Source organism: Eptatretus burgeri, chromosome 2 (assembly GCF_056783735.1).
Source record: "Eptatretus burgeri isolate ZD-2024b chromosome 2, Ebu_testis_v1, whole genome shotgun sequence".
NCBI classification, from domain to species: domain Eukaryota; kingdom Metazoa; phylum Chordata; class Myxini; order Myxiniformes; family Myxinidae; genus Eptatretus; species Eptatretus burgeri.
In genome coordinates this window covers 140,587,961-140,610,538 of record NC_140962.1, presented here as the reverse complement: position 1 = coordinate 140,610,538, position 22,578 = coordinate 140,587,961, and the positions used below count along the sequence as shown (strand labels likewise).

The following is a 22,578-nucleotide window of genomic DNA, read 5'->3' as shown; positions in this document are numbered from 1 at the left end:
CTGTCTTCTACTGTCTCCTCTCTGGCTTTGCCACCCTCCTGCTCTGTCTGTGACCTTTCCCCCCCTGTATTTCTGTAAGGTGCTCAAGGTCTGCCAAAAACCCCCTTCTATTGAAAATGACAAAATCGAGAATCACTGCTCACCTTCTCTTTCATTCCTCTTTTTTTTTCTGCCTTTGAAACAAACTCCCACACTCTTCAATCCCACTCCTCCTTTTAGGTCTTCAAAACAGCTGTTCACCACCATCTCATATTTCCCCCCATCCAAAATATTGATCTTTTCTAACCCTGTTAATCCACCCCAAACCCACCTCATTCAAATTCCATATTTTCTTTCCTGAAAGTCCCTGTAATACCATTTGGATTACCCCGTGGACCCTGCCACATCCCTCTCCCTTCCACAGATCTCCTATTGTCTCGGTTCCCTCCTATTTTGTGCTTCCCTCTCCCACTCCTCTTTCCTCCTGCCTTGTTATATGTCCTGTGTATGAGCTCTGACATGAGCCTCGACATGGTGTACCAAAAAAAAAAATCCCTCTTCTTAACAGCCCTCAATACGTGTTCCTCCAACCTCTTCGCCATCTCTGCTAATCATTCATGTCCACCGCCGATTATATTAATCTTTTCACTCGCACATGTGCATGGATTCTCACCGACATGCTCAGCTATCCCCACACCTGTAGTGTATGACATGTCCCGCATGGCTTCGGCGCTGCAGCACATCCACTCCCTGCATGCCGGTTCGCGATAAACATGGTTCACGAGATGGCTACGTAACCTCCACCACAGTGTCACACACCACGGGCCCCAGTGCGAGTTTGGTCCGCATGCCCGCGAAATCCGTGCACCGCGCACACGTAACTAAGCATGCAGACAAGCATACCTCTTCCTGGGACACTCCCTTTACAAATCCAAGTCCCTCCATTTATACCACGTCCATGTGTGCTGTCTATGTACCTCTTTGTGTTTGCAGCAACTGCCAACTGCACCTCCCATCGGGACACACCGCCAGCTCCCATTGCACAGATTGCATGCATTCTCACCCGTATGTACTCCAATTTCCTCCTTGGCGGAGTTCCGAACACTCTGTTCAATTTGTAGGGCACTCACGAAGTGGCTCAAGCAAGCACTTCAATGAAACGGCTGGCTTGGCCAGAAATTAGTGATCGGTCATACAAAACACCATCCAGAGATGCCCCGGAGTATCAAACAATGTGCGAATTGGACAAATGAACATTTATATATATTTTATATATGTATATATTTTTAGCATTCAGAACTGCTGCCAAGGGCAATTCTGCAGTTTAAATTTTCAAAATTGGCTCATGCTAATATAAGAGCTTATCACATGTGCAGAAATTAAATAAAGCCACAAACACTGGCATCTATGTGTTTTATAAGCATTGCGATATATCCAATGATTTGTAGGTATGAAGATCAGTGATGTATCCAGTGATTCTTCTTATGAAGCTTTATTGCACAGCGGGGGGTGGGATTCCGGAGGGAAAAGGGGTGGGATGGTACATTGTGGTTGTCCGGGTTGGAGGGGTGGGGGGTGTGTGGTGAGAGGAGGGACCCAGCAGCACCAGGTGCCCCTGCTAGTGCAATAGAGAGATGGTCTTCCCTTCAATATGTTTCTAATCCCCTCGAGACCATTGTGCTGTATGTTTCTTTCCCACATCTATCTTTCATCTCACTCTTCCTTCTCCTGAGAGAACCAACTCAGACCGGCTGTAAGTTTATGCCAGAGCCCCACGTGGAATCAAAAGGGGATCAAGATTGCTACGTGCTCCTGAAACCAAGAGCCAATTGGTTGTGGACGTAACAAATACACACCCCTTGATAAAAGGGCCAAGAGCAGCAAGTCAGCAACAACTATACACCCCTTGAGCCAGGCATCAATGAGGAGCTGTCTCGGTATGCAAATATTTGGTTCAAAAAGACCTGTAGGCAAGACGAATGCCTGATCGACTGAAAAAGAGCCCTCACCCCCTTCTGTCCTTGGATCGTCGCTGGCTGGCTGTCTCTCTCGGCCTCAAGGTGGATCATCATGCTGGTCATCGACACTTGGTGCTTGTGTGGGTCATCAAAGGATTGTTCTGCACCTGGGCATAGTTGCGATTCATGCCGCTGGCACCTGGCATGACTGGACTCTAGTTCAGTGCATCGGGGGTTTCAGACGCTGCAGTCACTGCTGTCTTGCGAAGGTCTTTAAAGAGCATCAACCAATAAAGCCGGGTGAAAGGAGCCCCAGCAAGCAGTCATGGGGGAAGTGACCCGTCTTCTCCCCCAGGCACCGTGACACTCCACGTTGCGTACCCTCCCAGAAGGAAAAGTGAAAAGTGAGGTTTTTTTATCTTGCCAAAATGAAGTTTTTGCATATTATGTCAGTCAGCTTGTATGTTTTTTTTGTTTGTTTGTTTGTTTGTCTGTAATCACGTATAAAAAATTCTGCAGAGCACAGTTATCATTGGAAATTTTTGTAACTTCACATATCAGAGGCCTATAGAGGTCCCTTTCAGCGCACAAAATTTTGAAGGTCAAGGTCACTTTGTCGCAAATCAGGGGAGTCGACGAAACCCTTATTTTTTGAGTAATTTTGATCGGATCGTCTTAAAACTTCATGGGAATATAGTTCATGGTCTGGCGCTCAGCTGATTAATTTTTAGTGGCGATTGGCCTTGACCTTCATGTTTTTTTTTTTTTGTTTTTTTTTTTTGTTTTTTTTTTTTGTAATCACGTATAAATCACTCTGCAGAGCACAGTTATCATTGGAAATTTTTGTAACTTTGCATATCAGAGTCCTATAGAGGTCCCTTTCAGCGCATAAAATTTTGAAGGTCAAGGTCAAAGGCCAAGGTCACTTTGTCGCAAATCATGGGAGTCGACGAAACCCTTATTTTTTGAGTAATTTTGATTGGATCGTCTTCACACTTCATGGGAATATAGTTCATGGTCTGGTGCTCAGCTGATTAATTTTTGGTGGCGATTGGCCTTGACCTTCATGGTTAGCGCCTAAGGTCAAACATATTTGATCCCAAGGTCAAGTTTTCGGAACCATATCATCTCGTACCTCAAATTGAACACCTCGATGAGTGCTTTCTAGATATGTTAAGCTTGAGACATTATGACGTCATTTGGTGACTTTGAGGCAAAAGCATATTTTTCATGGTTACTCTGTAGAACGATTCTCATCGGAATCTCTCGTAGGCAGATATTCCTCAAGGAGTCACTCCTGGTGGATAGGTTTTTTGATTTAATTTTTTGCTCAAATCCAAGATGGCGGCCAAACCACATCATCAATCCAAATTATTTTTACATTGGGATCATCTTCACATATCACTCTATTACTTCCTAAAGTCTGACATTTGTTTGGTTTTTTCAAAACTGATTACACAAAAAATAATAATAAAAACCAGAATTTTAAAAGGGTTCCCACATTGGATAGCTTAGATCCCGAATAATAATAATAATAATAATAATAATAATAATAATATCATGAGTTCCCTTATAATTAATTTAAACACAGTGGAAGGTAGGAAGCCATTTGGCCCCAAAAAAGACTGCACCTATGGTTGTTTGTCCATGCTCTATCCTTTTAAATACTGATTATCAAGCAAAGAAGCAGTAAGTACCATTCAAAGTCTTTGATATGACTGGTAGGGCCAGGTTGGAACTGTCGACCTCACAGGCTCAGAGTGGACTCTCTAACCATTATATCACCGAGTCTGGAGTGATTAAGATACGCCACACAAATGATGGGCCAAACGTCATCTCATCCAATGTCCAAGTTGCTCTATGTCGAGACATTTATTTAAACTGGAAGTTTAAATGTTTGAGTTGCTTGTCTTAGCAAACTTTGATCATAAATGGAGAATAATATTGCATACAATTTAAAAAGAAACCTCAACCATATGCAGGTACTAACACCTGGCACATGATGCATGCAAAACCAAGGATGAAGACAAGTCTGTGGTTGAAACGTTGGACTGGGCAGCTATACGAGTTAGTGTTGCCTTGTTTTGAATATGGATCTTCAAAACTACAACTATTTATTTATTTATTTATTTTATTATTGTTGCATCTTGGAAGGCATTGAAAATATTAGGCTTCCTGCTGTTTGTCTGTCGTTACTCCTTACTGAACCCATGACATCGGAGGTAAGCATCTTGTGTTTGCCTGAATATTTTTATTTCATCAAAATTAAACACCCCTTGGATGTGCTGTGAAAGAGCTGCCTAAGACATTTGTTATTTTTTATCTCGCCCTGCTCAGTTCCCGCTGGACGCCGTGGCAGCATGTGGTCGCTTCCAATGTGGATGAATGCACGGCATCACTCGTGTACTCGGTCGATTTGAAAAAGCCTGGTAGAGTCAGCTTTGAGTACCAGTATACTGATGCGAGTATCTTCTTCGAGTTTTTTGTAAGTACCTGATGCATTCACTTTTTATACGCCCGATATATTTATCGGGGCATATTATGTGATACCGGTCGTCCGTCTGTCTCTGTCTGTCTCTGTCTGTCTCTGTCTGTCTCTGTCTGTCTCTGTCTGTCTCTGTCTGTCTCTGTCTGTCTCTGTCTGTCTCTGTCTGTCTCTGTCTGTCTCTGTCTGTCTCTGTCTGTCTCTGTCTGTCTCTGTCTGTCTCTGTCTGTCTCTGTCTGTCTCTGTCTGTCTCTGTCTGTCTCTGTCTGTCTCTGTCTGTCTCTGTCTGTCTCCGTCTGTCTCTGTCTGTCTCTGTCTGTCTCCGTCCGTCCGTCCGCACTCGAACTCCCAAAGTTTTCAACTTTCACGTTTCATATTTGGTACATAGGTACAGACTGTGGAGACGGTATGTCGCGACATACGTTCGTCATCTAAAATGGTTGCCATGGCAACCAGGATGCTGTTTTCCATGTAGTAGCACAATTCTGTATATACCTTCTTGTTCGGGTGTATACTGTGCTCACTTGAGCTCTTGTTTTTTTTTGTGGTGAGTGCTGGTAACGGGAGCATTTTTGTCTTTGGCGAGAACCCTCACACGAGCGAGGCATTTGCCATTTCCATATGCTGTGCCTGGAATTCTTACAATCTCATTACCCTACACGTGAAGCGAAAAGCGGGTTTAAACAATTTGTGTCTTCTGTCGGTCTGTATACAGGAGTTAGTGTATGAGTATGGAACTCGTTAATTTCAATTGAATGTTATATTTTTAACACTGTAGGACACCAATTGGAGCACAGGCCAGAAGTTTAGCAGTACTTGAGCTCAGATTTTTTTTTCAAATCGGATGGAATCTCTTCCCGAGCATGCATGTGCAGAGAGGAGTGAAGTAATTGTTTGGCTGTCTGCCTGTCTGGCAGTCAATCAAAATTGAAAATCATTCCAAACAGGAAACTGTTTTTTAGGGACGCCATAAAGGACTCAACAAGCATGAATAACTAATTTAAAGTGTTTAATACGGTGGTGCCTCAATGGCAGTAAACTTTGAAAATGTGTGTATATATATATATATATATATATATATATATATATATATATATATATATATATATATATATATATATATATATATATATTTTTTTTTTTTTTTAACAGCCTTTCAAGTCTTTATTTTCTTTGAATTGAATTATATATTTGAACACCGTAGAACACAAATTGCCTTGTTTCCACTTTCAAAAACCTGCAGTTTTTCAGTGTTTGGCCAAAATAGAATGCCATTTTATGCCATCTCGACCAATAACTTACTGCTCACACTCTCGGCATTGAGGAATATTGAGATTCAGATAAAATCGTGGCTCGTACGAAACACAGATTGTGCTTGGAAACACAAAGCAAGAGTTGAAAAGACCCTTCCCATGCCCTTTTTCTCAAGACCATGTGGGGTAAGGTGTTCTATTAACCTTCTAGTTTGTTTCTGAAACCAGTGCAATGCAGTCGGCAGTATGGTTTTAGTACCATCTGGTCATCATGGTTCCTTGACCGAATGCATCATAGTTAAGTTTCTGAGTATGCAATTTCATGGTATATTTCTGATGGTGCATTTCTGCAAGAGATTACTCCATGGGGTTTTCACATTTTGATGAGGATATTGAAGAGATTCATTACTTCCCAAACTGCCGCAAACTGTAATGTGACATTGAATGAATTGAAACCGTTTTTTGGAAGATGACTGATCTGGATTGATGTCACCATGCGAGTGGGAAGATGCTGATTACGTAAATTGCAAATGCTTGAGTCTCTCAACTTTCCCTTACCTTTTGGTGGATATTCCATGCACATGGGAAATTACCATTCTAAAAACAGCGAGTGATGTGGACATCTTGGACTATGCTGTTTGTTTTGCCTGTTTCACCATGGAAAACACGGTTATCAGTCCTTGTTTGATAAAGGAAGACTTGTTTGTGGTGAGGGAGATGGGGCTATCATGTAATTACTGCATTGCAAGTCAGTTGTTTGACACTGCTAGGAAAGGGTTTGGTTACCTTCCCACGGAGCTTCGTTTGATTCTTTAAAAAAAAATTTTTATTCCCAGTCTAAATCTTCCATTTGACAGTCAATTGAGCATTTTGGGCAGATGAGGCTTTGTGATCGTCACGGATGGTATTTGCTTATGTTGCGATGCTGTTTGTGGTAATATTCCCGCCTTTAGCCTTTGAATAGGTAAGCCTTTTGTGAGGACCCAGTAAAATGTTTTTTTTGTTTTTTAAAGGCCAGGTGTTTGTTGAGATAACGTGATGCACGTAGAGCCAGCTCCCCATTGCACATGCAGAGCTGCTTGTTTGCTGACGTGGCAAGACATTATAGTGCGAACACATTGTTTCCTTATCTGCATTGTTGATTTGGAACGTCGAAAGCATTTCCTGAAGAAGCAGCATAAAAAAAGCTTATTTAGTTTTGTTTGGTGCTTCGGTTGGTGCTGTTTGCTAATCTGCTTCTTATACTAGTTTATGGTTAAAAGATCAACCGCAATGTACATCCGACTGGATATTTTGTACAAGGAGGAACAAATGCAAGATATGTCCATTTGAGCTATCATTCCAGTTCCATACCCACACGCCAGCCCTCATTCACCGCAGCTACGTGTAATTGGGAATCGCACAATGAACCCCTGTTTGGCTTCTTTAGCATTCCATGCTGACATCGCAGGATCAAATTCTATTCGATTGCTTTTGTAAGTAGTTCGTTTCGATTTAAATACAAACTAAAAACATTTTAGAAAGAAGAGTAAAAATTAAGAGCAAGCAACGCAGAAAAGAGACTTAAAAACTGTAACTGGTGCGGCAGTGCGGATGTTAAAAGGCGGCGTTTTACAGTCTGATCAAAACAGTTTTCATTGTATACTAATGTCCATGTAATTTCAATGTAAAAACCCAGCAATGTTTCCTAATTTCCTTGTCCCAACGTGGCGTCATACCAGGGAATGAACCCAGAATAAACTAGAAGGGCATTCCGTAGAGCACGCATACTACCTCCACGCAATGCCTGATCCAGTGGAACATATCAGGCCTATGAAGGTTTTTGAAATATCATGCTATATATCATTTTTGGCTGCATCTCTCAATGGTGAAGAATTGCTTTTAAAATTTAAAAAAATTCTCTGATCCAGATCTTCACCAAAATCGAATCCATTCTTCATTGTCACACACCCGACCTGTCCACCGAGTTTCGTCCGAATCCGTCCAACATTTTGAGATATTCTGCACACAAACAGGCGGGTGAAAACGTAACCTCCATCCATCGCAGATGTCGGAGGGAACCACTCTCGACGCGAACACATTCCAAACTGAGCTATCGTGCTGCACTAAAGCAAATGCTCAGAAATCTGACATTTTGATTGCAGAGTGGCCTTAAACTGAGACCAAGTAGGACACGTTTGCTAAGCCATAATATGATGCTTGGTACGGTGCAAGTAGTGGTGATAACTAATTTTGGAGCAAAGGAGAACCAGTGGGAGATTATTTTGAGGTGGAAGGGGGGAGGGGGGGTTGGGGTTGGGGTGGGGAGAGAAGTGTGAAGTGTTGTCGAGGTTGGTTGAGTGCTCCATTAATCCATCGTTGCTTTTGACATCGTCTTTCCTCTTTTCAAACAAGCTGATCTCTGACTATTAGTTTGGATTCTGTCCCAGTCAATCAATTGTGAAAAATGCTGCTGCTCCTCTCTCAGCAATGGTTGGAGGAAATAAATGTCAGACAAGAGGTCAGTTACATCTCCTTGGACATGCACTGCTGAGAGAACGTCTACACCCCCTTTCTCTAACGAGATGACCAAATAAAACCAGTCTCGATGTCCATACGTACGTCCCCATTTTTTTCTTGATTTGGTATGTGGGTAGATGTCGATGAGGGATGCACGACGGTATGACGTTTGACCCGATTGAAGGTCAAGGTCACTCCAAAGTTGCGAAATCGTCCATTTTCAAAATCTATATCCTCCGCCGTTTATGATCCGATCTTCGAAATTCCTTCTAATTCTGATAATATGGAACAATATCTAAAATTTTTCAGGCCCGTTTTTTGAAATTCGTCCTGGTTATCGAGTCACGTGTCTTCGAAGTTGGAAAAATCATCGATGTGATATGGTCAAAAAAAATTCGCCCTATCTTGATGAAACTTGGTATGAGGTTGGGGTCGATGAGGGATGCACGACGGTATGACTTTTGACACGATTGAAGGTCAAGGTCAAGGTCAAAGCCACTCCAAAGTTGCGAAATCGTCCATTTTCAAAATCTATCTCCTCCGCCATTTGTGATCTGATCTTCGAAATTTCTTCGGATTCTGATAATATGGAACAATATCTAAATTTGGCCGGGCCAGTTTTTTAAAAAAATTCGTCCTGGTTATCGAGTCACGTGTCTTCAAAGTTGGAAAAATCGTCTGTGATAGTCAAAAGAATTTCACCCGATCTTGATGAAACTTGGTATGTAGGGAGGGGTCGATGAGTGATGCACGACGGTATGACTTTAGACCTGATTGAAGGTCAATGTCAAGGTCACCAATGCTGTAAACTTAGTGAAATCATCCATTGTCAAAATATTTTCCGCCATTTATGACTCAGAAATGCGGTTTGATTTCTGAGGTCTGGTTTCTATCCTTTTGAAGACGCATTGATCAGAAATGTTCCAAATCAACCCTTTTCAAAATCTCTCTCCGGATAACTCAGAAATGTAGTTTGATTTCTGAGGTTTTCTATTCTTTTTACTCCCGGGCTTTCGTCTGTACGTTGAACCAAAAGACAAGACGATATCGAAGCCATTCTAAGCTGATCAGAGATCCACATCTACAGAGCTTCAGAGATGACCATCACCCCCAACCGGGGGTAATTTTTCTCCTTCTGTTGCCTTATAGCCTGGAATTAAATTGCATTAAATCAGACTTTTTCCACCTTTATTTACACATCGTAACCCAAAACATCCAAGTGAAAAAAAAATTCAACAAATTTCAGAAAATTAATTAAAAATACAAAATTAGAATATCTTGGTTGGATAAGTGTCCAACCACCTTATAATAGCAATTGTAAATTAGCTCAGGTGTGACCAATCACCTTCAAAATCTCACACCAAGTTAATTGGCCTCCACCTGTGTTGAATTGACATGATTCTAATTATTTCAGATTAAAATCAACTGTTCCTGTAGGTTTGGGTCATGTATTTCTGGGTAGTGTATTTCACAGTAAAGATTCAACCATGAGCACAAAGGAGCTTTCAAAAGACATCTGGGATAAAGTTGTAGTCAAGCACAGATCAGCCGATGGGTACAAAAATATTTCAGAGGCCTTGAATATCCCTTGGAGCACAGTCAAGACAATCATTAAGTATTGGAAGGTGTATGGTGCCACCAAGACCCTGCCTAGATCAGGCTGTCCCTCTAAACTTGATGACCAAGCAAGGAGGAGACTGATCAGTGAGGTCACCAAGAGGACAATGGCAACTATGAAAGAGCTACAGGCCTTTATGGTAAAGACTGGTCACTGTGTGCATGTGACAATATCCCAAGCAGTCCACAAGTCTGGCCTGCACAGTTGGGTGGCAAGAAGGAAGCCATTACAGAAAAAAGCCCACCTTGAGTCCCGTTTGAGGTATGCAAAAAGAAAACCATTCTGGAGATTCTGAAGCCATGTGGCATAAAGTTTTGTGGTCTGACGAAACCAAGATGGAACTTTTTGGCCTAAATACAAAACATAATGTTTGACGCAAACTCAACACAGCACATCACTCAAAGAACACCATCCTGACTGTGGAGCATGGTGGTGGCAGCATCATGTTATGGTGATGTTTCTCATCAGCAGAGACTGTTGCACTTGTCAGGAGAGAAGGGAAAATGGATGAAGCAAAATACAGAAAAATCTTTGAGGAAAACCTGCTGCCCTCTGCAAGAAAGCTGAAATTGGGACGGAAGTTCACCTTTCATCATGACAATGACCCAAAGCACACAGACGTGTGACAAAAACGACAGCTAAAGAAAGAAAGAAAGAAAAAGAAACAACAACTGGAATGGCACTTGGTAGAGCGCATACCTCCTCCAGGCTGAACAGTTTATATTTTGTATTCCACTGATGGGCCAGATCTGGAGCTTAACCAAAATCGAATAGACTTGTTCTTGTCACCTACCAACTCGTCCACCTCGTTTTGTCATAACTAGTCCATAACTTCTTGAGATTATGCGGTATATCGTATTTGGCCCCATCTCTCAATGGTGAATAATTACTAAAAATAATGATATTATCTGGATCCTTATCTTCACACAACTTTTTGAGATATCCTGCTCACAGACACTCGTGTGAAAACATAATCTCCATCCACATTCATTGGCGGAGGTAACGATGTTGATGTCAAATTTTATTTCTCCCAATAGCTTGGAACTCCCAACAGTTTGAGAACAAAGCTTTACCTGGATGGTTGCCCCCAGCTGAAGTGCTCTTTGTCCACTACTTCGGATTGGATGCTTCCCACCAAAGACACAAAGGCAACTCGCCGACTTCTACAAGGAGGGCACAAACCAGAATGCTTTTAAAGGTGTCCAGGCATGCACGTAGTTCTTTTATTTGGATTGGATGATTTCCAGCTTTTTATGGTTTGTTTTGGACATATCCCAAAAGGCTTGACTGCCGTAGTCAAATTGAGAGTGGATAAGGGCTTTATTACAGGAGAAGGAGACTTTCCTGATGTGCTCACCAAGTTGTACCGGATATGTTACGTAAAAGGTTGAGGCCTTTTTCACATTTGGCTGAAATTTCTGATATGGGGGTTCTAGGTGTTAAGCCCCTGTTGAAGGTAACTCCTAAAAAGGAAATGTCCGAGGAGGCTTTGAGGGGTGAACCATTAACTGTTAGCAGCAAGTCCTTGGGCTTCCTTTTCTGGGTAAAAATTATGAATTTGGAATTTGGATCCAGAAATAGCAAATCCTCATTTTTGGGCCCACTGCTCAATCCTACAAACATAAGGCTGGAGTTTTTTGGCCGAAAAGTGTGGGTTTCTGCTCCGGTTGCACATTGCAATGTCATCTGCAAATGGAGATATTCTGCTATCGGGCTCTGAGGGAGAGGCTGCATCATTAAGGGGGATGGGATGGAGTCACGTACCGTCAAGGCTTGATACCCCAGGAACACTTTGGGGGTAGGACTGGGTTACTGAAGGACAAAACCACCGATGGGGTGTTGACATTGATCCCATCTCTGACCATAGTAAGATGTTGGGTGTCAACAACTCCGACTGCAGTATAATGGCTCATAATGTCATCAATTTCAATGGAGGAATATATCCCGTAAATGACTCCTCGGCTCTTCCTCAGAGACTTAGGAATATGGCGCAAAAGTCGAACACCGCTGAAATGAGAGGCTCTCGACACCGTTTCCCTTTGGGCAACTAATTTGCACTCAATAAACAGGTCCCCGGGTCTGAGCTTTTTTTGTCACTGTAAACGTCTCCAGGTTATTTTTTGATCAGTAATGCCATCTTAATTGGGTTGGTGGGGTTCAAGGGTTTGGAGCCATCAAATGCCAAAACTAAAACTACCAGTTTGGTGTGGTGCTCTTCTCGGATAGGCTGGGGCTTAACCATCTTGGGAGGGTCCGACTTGTCGGCACTCTCGCCGAGGCGTGTCCCTCTTTCTAGCTCAGATAGTAATCATTGATGGACCTTCGTCGTCTTCACCAGACAGTTTGTCCATCATTGATCACCTCTTTCTGACACACAGGAGTATTAGATTACGCCAAATGTGCAGAAGATCAAACTTGCTACAAGTCTGACAGGATACAGATGACTGGAAGAATGCCGAGATACCCTCGACTCTCAAAAACGTGCCGTGTCCTCAGCATCAAAAACACTTGGTTCCTGGAAGCTCAGGAGCCTCCACGCGGAGTTTCTACAAGTTCCCCTTCTTCCTCTTTGCTTGCACGTTCTCCTTGGATCTATTTTTTTGTTTTAACCTTATAAATTATATTGTTATAATTTATAAACTTAATTTTGTACACTTAAATTTTGAAGTCACAGCATGGTATATCAGAATTATCATGGAAGAATCTTACCTGCACGAGCTGAGAAAACCTTCCATCAAAAGCCACCGTTGTGGTTGTATGCTTTTGGGCTTTCTTAACATCTTTGAAGTACACATTTGTTTTTTTTTTTGTTTTTTTTTAACCGTGCACGAGTACCTGTGTACCAGTTATGTGAACCCATGATGATAAGGGCTATTTGTACTGACTGTGACTTTGTGCTTTGACATTTGACCCAATTATTAGTTTTCTCCATATATTCTCATCATAAAGGTTTGTTTAAAATTTGATGACAAAAGCTCAAATGGTTAAAAACAAGTTCGAATTGCGAACATACCCCGTGGGAGTTCATTCGCACAACTCTCAGGTGAGCGATAGCACGGACGACAGATAGTTTTGAAATTTGGTAAGATTTTCATCGCATCAGAAAAAGAAACCAGAATACCTCACAAGAGTGAGGCTAGTTTCATATATATCATCATCTGCGACTTAATTTTGCATTGGGCATCACCCAGTGCATTTTTTTTTTAAAGCAATTTTAAGAAAATGGGCCGAAGGGCTGGAATCGCAGTTTGGGCTCAGTTAGTGCCTGCGCATATGTATGTAGTATATGCCTGTCAATTTTCATCGAATTCTGTTCATGAATAATTGGGAAATAGACGTTCAAATGAACAGTACACAAGAAAAGAGAACGCGAGCAGCGATTGGACCCCGTGGGGTGGAAGACCCCACGGGGTAAAAAAGCGATGGCCTGGACTCGTGCGCTCGATTTCAAAATCTCCCACTGTATGGGTAGACTACTAGTCAAAGAGGAGACTGATTGTAGGAATTAAAATCAAAGAATGATGATCATTTCACAACTGGATCATAAATGGAACAAGAGATTGTTTACATCTTTGAGTCCTTTTTACGTCTGCCACCGAAGGTGAAGAAGGTTATGTTTTCACCCCTCTCCGTCTGTCTGTTTGTCTGTGTGCAGGATATCTCAAGTTGTGGACGAATTCGGATGGAACTTGGTGGATAGGTTGGGTGTGTGGCTATGACGAATTGATTCGATTTTGGTGAAGATCCGAATCTGGATCCGGATCTGAGAATTATTTAATTTGTAAAGTCATTCTTCACCATTGAGAGATAGGACAAAAAAAAATCATTATGTAGCATGATATTTCTAAAGTGTATTTGGCCTGATATGTTCTCGTGAATCAGGCATTGCGGGGCGGAGGTATGCGCTCTACCGAGAGCCGTTCTAGTTTAAGACATGTAATTGTTGGGTATTTCTTAAGCTGTGACTGGACATAGTGATTCGAGTTTGGGGAAAAAGATTGTGCTGCTGCTCAGAAGTGAGCAATAATTTATTAAATTTAGTGGTGATTCAGTTGCACCTGTCATAAAGCAAGGCAATATTTAGTGTTCATAAGTTCACCATAGTTGCAAGATGTTTGGAAAAACAATCATATGTCACGTATTCTTCTAGATACGTTCAATACGATAAAGGGTTTGGACAACATTGGACTTGGGCAACAGTAATAATTTTGAAATCACAGCATAGCATATCAGAAGACCACACCGGTGCTCCAAATTAAAGCATCGGAAGAATATACATTCGAAAGATCAAAACCTGATCAGCCTTGACTCAATTTTTCTTCAATTTGCTCAAAATGTAGTCCTCTCAAAGCATTACGAATGAGATGTTGCACTTTTTAAGATACTTTTCAATCCTGGGAGATCTTAATATTGTCCCCAATTATTGACATCAAACAAACCCACATATCTATTTCCACAAATTCCACCAACGACCATGAGAGCCACTGGAAGATGTTCAGTCTTGAACTTCTTGGCATCACTGTCAGAGATGATCTCTTCTAAGCTTGCTTTAAGTCTAGCAAGTTGAGCTCCAAAGCCAACTGCAGACTGGGAATACTCCCAAAGACATTCCTTGAAAAATCGGAGCTACCCACAGCCCTACAATGCCTTTGTTCACAGCTCATTCGATTACTGCTGTGGCAGATGGGCTGGTGCCAAAGCATCACTTCTGTCTCTCTTGGATTCTGTAGTATCTAAAGCTCTCAACATTATTGGCCTCTCCTGCAATGCGGGTGAAGCACAAGGTCTGTTCCTCTCACATGGCAGACAGGTCGGTGGCCTCTCCCCCAGTCTAGCTCCCTCTGTTCTCTCACCCCTCCAACCATCCCCATCTCCTCCAGGTCGCACGTGTTCATCCAGTAACTCCCTCATTATACTCACAAATCCATTCTTCTTCTTTTCTGTAGATTGTTCAATTGCAGTCTTCCTTCCAGGGCACCAAGCAACTCCTGTACTACCATAACGTGTCACCCCATCCCCCATCACTACCTGAAATCCTTTCTACCCTCATTAAACAACCAAACCAGAGCTTGTTACTTGCAGGTTATGGTTTTATCCCTTCCCCTCTTTCTCTTTTTTTTACTGTTCATTTACACCCTTGCTTGCTGTGTCCAGCTGTGACCCCATTGTCCCACTTGTCAGTATGTTGTCTTTTTACCTTCATTCACCTTGCTCTTCCAAGACTGAATTTTGTACACCAAAATTAAATGTATTAAAAAATGCTTGTAGTTCTTAAATTCAGGTCTTGACTTTAACAGTTGTAACTGTGAATACATTTTAATGAAGAATAAAGTGCCAGGTGGAAGTGGACTGACTTGTGTTATGATTCCACGAGTTGTAACACATTGTTTGATTCCAGGGAGCTGAAACTGCTGAACTTCAAATCGGACTTGAAATCAATTGTTCCCTCTACAAACGACTTTAAGTCAATCCCCCTAATATCTTCTTCAACAGTCACAATTATTCCCACGTTCTTGTTGGGTTGGCTGGGAGAAGCTTAGCCCAAGTCTTTCATGAATCTACAGCCCAGGCTTAATGTTCGACTCAGCTTATGGCAGGATTTTGGAATTTGGATCTGGTGCTGGTGGAGCTTGCCACGTTTTTGCAAAGTACACCATGGGATCTTTATCGTCCACCGATACATGCCGGCAGACAGGATTCCTGTTTTAATGTCCATCGAAGGGACAGCACACACATTGATGAATCATCTTACCTGCAACACTAGGATGACAGTTTATATCTGGGCTGATATCCCAACCCAGGCAATACAGCTCAAATCCATCCTGTCACCCCTCCCCCCTCATTTCTTCTAATGTATAATTATTCCTTTTTACCTCTGACACCGGAGGTGAAGGAGGTTGTTTTCACCCCTTTCTGTCTGTTTGTGTGCAGGATATCTTGAAGTTGTGGACAGGTTCGGTGTGTGACAAGGACGAACTGATTTGATTTTGGTGAAGATCCAGATCCGTATCTGACTACTATAATTTTAAAGTGATTCTTCACCATTGAGAGATTGGGCAAAACCGATTATTTGCATGGTATTTCAAAAAGGTGTGGACGGATTCAGATGAAATTTGGTGGACACGTTGGGTGTGTCACAAGCACGAGTTTTGTTTTAGATTTTGGTGAAGATCCGAATCCGGGACTGGATACGAGAATTATTTAATTTCTAACGTGATTCTTCTCCATTGAGAGATGGGGCCAAAAGTGATATATAGCATGATATTTCAAAAATGTATTGGGCCCGATATGTTCTCGTGGATCAGGCATTACGTGGTGGAGGTATGTGCTCCACCGAGTGCCCTTCCAGTTTAAACTCGCGATGATCCTTCATAAAAACCCATTCATACTGCACATCTTTCCCTCCTTCTCTCTGGACTCTCCAATTAGGTGAATTATCTCAGTGGCTCTAATTGAGTTGCTGAGTCGTGCTGACTGCATCTAACTTGTAAATATGCATTTGCAGGTACAGAATGATCAGTGTCAAGCGGTCACAAGTGAAACAGGCAGTAGATGGCTTCCACAGACACCAAATGGTGAATGGAAAACACGAAATGTAAGTATATTCCTCATTTTCAATTGTTTTGGCACCTGCAATGAAGATGACATCGTTCGTTTTGCATGACGTTGGTGATATGAAGGTGAGAGTGTAGATGTGCTGAATGAAGTCCATTTGCACTTGATTTTTCAACATGTCTGTCCTAAACATAAGACCTCACTGTTTTTTCTGTCGTTACTCTGAATTTTATCACAGTGGTGCACCCTCCCACTTGTGGCCAGAATGTATTTACATATTTATTTTTACACTTTACACCAGAGTACAGCACAGCCTTAGAATAGTGTCAGTTGTGTCGTATCCTGCAAATGGACCACAGTAATGAACCTTTTCCTCTCGATATTCTGATTGGGACAGCTGATGATCGGTAACCTTCGGCTGCACATGCAACCATTTCCTTCGTTGCCACACGATTCTCCGAGGACTGGTGAGCCCCAATTTCCACTTGAAGGCAGGAATTCTAGGCATGTATGCTGGACACATGTGAAAACCAATGGAAGTGTGAATTCCTCGTGCCACTAACATTATCGTCAAATGGTTTGCCCAAACATAACAAGTCATATTGGGTATTGGGTGAATAACTCATTTTTTTTTCCAACCATGAACCTACTTAATTGAATAAATTAATGCAGTTGATTACTGATATGCAACTTGAACTGAATTTTTTTTTTTTAAACAAATTCCAATTAATTGCTTTCATGGAAGAGCAAGATGACAGAGGGTAAAATTCAGCTTATTGACAGTGTCAGTGGGGTTGTATTTGGATAAAACCAGCAAGGGAATTAATAAACAGGGAGAGAGGAGATAAAGGAGGGGAGGAAACTCACTACCTTGCAAGTCTGAGGGTTGATTGAGGTCAGGTTATTGGGAGTAAAGATCACTGGTAAGAATTGCGATGACAAAATGGTGGTGTAGAGCATTCCTGAAGTCTTGGATGCTTGAACAGGAGTAGGTAAACATACTTGACTTGTGATGAGAAGTTTGCACGATTATAGATGAGGATATATGTTCAGAAAACTCCATTCGGATGAACTCTTATTTGGGCTCAGTGCACCATTTTGATGGGGGTGAAGTCTGCAACCAAGTTTTCTCTTTCAGAGCTTCGGGACGCGGTTCTGAATAGGGATGTATGGAGAAATCTGATTGTGAACGTCACAAGAAGTCGGACACAACTTGATGGAACCTGGTATCTCAATAACTAGATAACAAACACCATTTGATCGATTCAGATTTCCTATTCTATGCACTTTAATCACAGGTTTTAGATTTGCATTGAATTTCTGGAGAATTAAACATTTCCTGCTTGCGCATCTGTTGCTTATTGTGGAATTCGTCTTGTGACTGAATCAGTACAGCATGCACACTTAGTGGCCCAGATGAAAACGTTTAAAAAAATCTTTTCCAACAATGCAGAAAAATAATCGCACAAGTTCATGGGCTAATAATGAATGCCTCTACACGTTGATTTCGACAACAATGCAGGAATGGTCAGTTAATTTCATTTTGATTAATTATCTAGCAAAATAATACATATGGTCGGGTGGACAACGCAACCACACCATGATTACTGCCGTGCTGAAGCCGAGACTTCATGGATGGCTGAACTCAAACTGTTTGTCAAAAGCCACTGCCGAGTGGTTTTTTAGCTCGCCTGTTCGAAGAACAGAGAGCTATAGCGATACCCCCGGCGTGAGCGTGAGCGTGAAAATGTTAATTTTTTTTTGTATTACGGAAAAACCTCTCGACGGATTTCAACGAAACTTGGTGGGGGGGTTAGGTATGGTCCAAGGATCATGCCATTAGATTTTGGACTTGGTCCCCCCCCCCCCAAAAAAAATGTTAGAGAAATTTTTTTTATTTTTTTTGCATTTACATGTTTTAAGTGATTTCCACACCCCCCCCCAAAATTTTTTTTTAGAGAATTATAAAAAATATTAATTATTAGACTCGTCTTTTAAAAACGATAAATGTATAAACAGGCGAGCATTGGGTGGCTTTGACACCAACTCTGGTTCATCTACCTATGATCCAGTGTTGCCTATTGCCATGCCCATTGTAAAACGGATTATGATAAATTTAACTTGAGCTTGATATCCAAAATTAATCTGATCAATGGTGGCAAAACAAGGCAAGCTATTCTGAAAGTGATAAATAATTTATTCCACAAAATACGATAACCACTAAACACACACAAGCACTAGTACAGCACTCAGGCAAAATGAAGGGAGAGGCACATTGTGAAGAACATGTAACTCGTGTAGAAAATGCGTGGCTTTTCCTCGTCTCCACTCGGGTGAGAATGGAAGACAGACACAGGGCTAGAAAGTCTGGGAGAGCCAGTGGCTGGAGAGTCTGTGGTGTAGCTGGGTCAAGGCAGAAAATGTGAGCTGGTTCAAAGGTGCCATACTGAGTCAAGAGCGAGAGAGAGAGGAAGCATCACGGACAGACTGAGAGCACTTCCATAAGCAATGGGGATGTTATACCAAACCCCTGCCTCCCAGGTCTCACCAATGAATGGTCACAAGGGGCTCCTCCCCCTGGGGTTCCACCAATTAACTTCTGAAACCCATGCAAGTGTCCACTCCCAGTAGTTCTACGCTTTAACCTCACGATATCGAAATCTGGCAATGCCCATTCCCTTGCAGGTAACACTCAAGACTCTTACTGCAATACTCAAGACTTCCAAATGCACTGTAATACAGGGAAGGTTTAAAGCTACATGAACATGCACTGTCTACAGACTTGATCTAATGATTGGACCCTTTCCCAATGATGTAACAAAAAAATTTCATTTATTTTATGGCATCACCTCAAGGAAGAACTTGTTTCTTTAATTACCATCCATATTCCACTGACAGTATTCAACAGCCTTTTTGTTTGGTGCATACCTTCTGGTATTTCAAATTTATTCATCTTTCAATTTTACTCAAATATTCCATATTCCAAACTCGTGCATAAATATTTGGACATCACATGATATTTGTTATGAATCGTGCAATAATTTAAAGTATGTTTGTTTATTTGAAGTCCCTGTACTCTTGAACCACGAGATGGAATGAGTAGAAAACCTGATTGTTATACCGAGGAGGGGGGGGGGGGATACGAAAGGTTTTAGATTATAAAGAATCAGTTCTGATGATTCAGGGTGCGGAGTGGACCCTCATTTTTAGCTCACCTGGAACATAGTTCTGGGGAGCTTATGGGATGGCGCATTGTCTGTCCGTCCACAAATACTTGCACCTTCTTCTCTGAAACTTCACATGCAATTTCAATGAAACTTTATCACAACCTTCATCACACTGTATGTACCAACAAAGTTTGTTCATGGAATTAAAAAAGATCGGGTCGTAAGGGGGACTATGTGGGTTGCCTCCCAAAATGGGTATTTGCTTTCTTCTCAGAAACTACACATGCAATTCCGATGAAACTTGACCACAACCTTCATCACCCGTGATGTACCAAAGTTTTTTTTCACGCTATTTAAAAATTTGAGGTCAAAGGGGATTTATGGGGTGAGGGGGGGGTTTGTCCCCCCAAAAAACTAGGTGTTTGCTGCAACATTGGTCATTGGTAAATTTTGCTGATTCCGTCCCATGTTGACTTCCTCCTCAGTATCATTATTCTCCCAGGTGAGTGCCCAGGGGTGTTGCCCCTATTTTTATTTGTCTAAATATGTATTTCATAGCTTTCCTTTCAGTGGGAGGGGAGATATTACAAGTCTGAGAAGAATACCCCTATTATGGGGGGAATTAACGTGCTCATCACTGCCTTCAGAAATACAATCAAGTGAAGCCACCTGTCTGTTTCCATGGTCACACACTGGAATATGTTCTGTCTGTTGCACTTCTAGGCCTCACCATCAGCCATGACCTTTCTTGGGCTGAGCATGTAGCAAAACTGGTCTCAAAGGCGAGCTGTAACTCCACAGACACCACATCTAGAAGTGCTGCAGGAAGAAAGAAAAGGCATCTTCAGCCTTTCCAAATCACTCCTTTGAATAAAAAACAATCAACAGCCTCAAGGGCTTTGACTACAGCCCAATGGAGTACTTCCCTCTCCAATGGGCTGGTCCCATCATCACATCTGTCTCCTGGATTCAATGGAACTTGAAGCTCTCAAACTTATTGGAATCTCTAGTGATGAGGATGAAGCACAAGGCCTGTTGTTCTCATGTTAAATATATTGGTGGGCTTTTATTATTATTTTTTTTTAATTTAACCTTGCTCTCTCACCCTGCTGACCCTCCCCAACCACTCCAGGGAATACAGTACCTTCAGAAAGTATTCACACCTCTTGACTTTTTCACATTTTGTTTTGTTACAGCCTGAATTGAACATGGATTAAATTTAAAAAAATTTGTAAACGATGAATTTTTTATTTTATTTTTTCTTATGTTGAAGGCTGCAGTTACGGAATAAATAGTCCTCATTGAGGCCAAGTCTTAAATAAAAGAACTGCATTGATGGAAAAGTGAGGAGAAAGAGAATACTCTAAGATCAGTGACAAAAAATATTTTTCACATTAACTTTTCGGATACTTAGAAGTACTTTTGGCGGCGATTACAGCTTTGAGTCATCTTGGGTACGTCTATCAGCTTTGTACATCTGGATTTTGGGATTTTCTCCCATTCTTCCTTGCAGATTTGTTCAAGCTCTGTCAAGTTGGGTGGGGGAGTGTCGGTGAACAGCAATCTTGAAGTCTTTCCACAGATTTTCAATGTAATTCAAGTTTGGGCTTTGGCTGGGCCACTCAAGGACTTTCACATACTTGTTCTGAAGCCGTTCCAGTGTTGCTTTGGCTACATGCTTAGGGTCATTGTCCTGTTGGAACATAAATCTTCACCGCAGTCAAAGGTCTTTTGCACTATTAAGCGGGTTCTCAAGGATTAAGCTCCATTCATTGTTCCCTCTGTTCTTACAAGTCCCATTCCCAGACACTGACAAGCATCCCCATAGCATGATGCTGCCACCACCATGCTTTACGATAGGGATGATGTTAGATGGATGATGATCTGTGCTCGGTTTTTGCTATATTTAGTTAGCGCTTTGCATTCAAGCTCAATTTTCGTCTCGTCAGATTAGAGAATCGTTTGCCTCATGCTCTCAGAGTCTTTCACGTGCCTTTTTTGCAAACCCCAGGCATGCTGTCATGTGCTATTTTCTCAGGAGTGGCTTTGACCTGACCACTCTCCCATAAAGCCTAGATTTGTGAAGTGCTGCAGAGACTTTTATGCTTCTGACAGGTTCTCCCATCTCAGCCAAGAACTCTTTATTCTGTCAGAGTGGTCATTGGGTTCTTGGTCACCTCCCTGACCAAAGTCCTTCTTTCCCGGTTTCTCAGTTTGGGCAGACGGCCAGCTCTCAGAAGAGTCTGGGTAGTTCCATATTCTTTCCATTTCCTATTGTTGGAGCTCACATTTCTCTTGGGAACTTTCAACACACTAGAAATTGTTTTATAACCATACCCAGATCTATGCCTCCTCAAAATTCTATTTCAGAGTTCTACAGACATTTCCTTGGACTTCATGGTAGAGTTTCTGCTCTGACATGCACCGTCAACTGTTGGACCTCATTTTGAAAGGTGTGTTTCTTTCTAAATCATGTTCAATCAACTGACTTGGCCACAGGTTGACTCCAATCAAATTGTAGAGACATCTCGAGGATGATCAAAGGAAATTGGATGCACCTGAACTCAATTTGCAGTGTCATAGCATCGGGGTTGAATATCTATTGGCTCAAGACCTTTCAGTTTTTCATTTTTACACTTGTAAAAATTTATATTAAAAAAAAAACTCCACTTTGACATCATGGGGTGCTTGGTGTAAATCAGTGACAAAAATATCTTTGTTTCATCTTAGAAAAAAAATTCAGGCTGTAACACAACAAAATGTGAAAAAGTCAAGGGGTGTGAATACTTTCTTAAGGCACTGTACATGTTCTTCCAGTTACTACTCCTGGTGAAACTTCCAAAATTCGGACTTTCTACACACCGCATTTCTTTTATTCCTCTTTTCTCCCAATGTGTGGAAGTGCCCTCTGGAGGCTATCTAATCCCACTCTCCACTCTATAACTTCAGGAATGTGTACAACCATGTTGTGTCACCCCCCACTCCCGAACCATGAGATTTATTACCCTCATTAACTCTACCTAACCAATCTTATTTGCAGGTGACTGTTTGTGTTTCCTTCCCT

General features: G+C 41.7%; 1 protein-coding gene across 1 annotated transcript in view; it reads left to right on the top strand.

The window, feature by feature from the left end:
- LOC147033341 (endosome/lysosome-associated apoptosis and autophagy regulator 1-like) overlaps nt 1-22,578 on the top strand; it is a 218,341-nt gene that overhangs the window by 35,609 nt on the left and 160,154 nt on the right. Inside the window, exons 4-5 of the mRNA XM_085871570.1 lie at nt 4,275-4,422; nt 16,298-16,387. Coding sequence (XP_085727696.1) covers nt 4,275-4,422; nt 16,298-16,387 — 238 coding nt within the window. The remainder of the gene's footprint in view (nt 1-4,274; nt 4,423-16,297; nt 16,388-22,578) is intronic.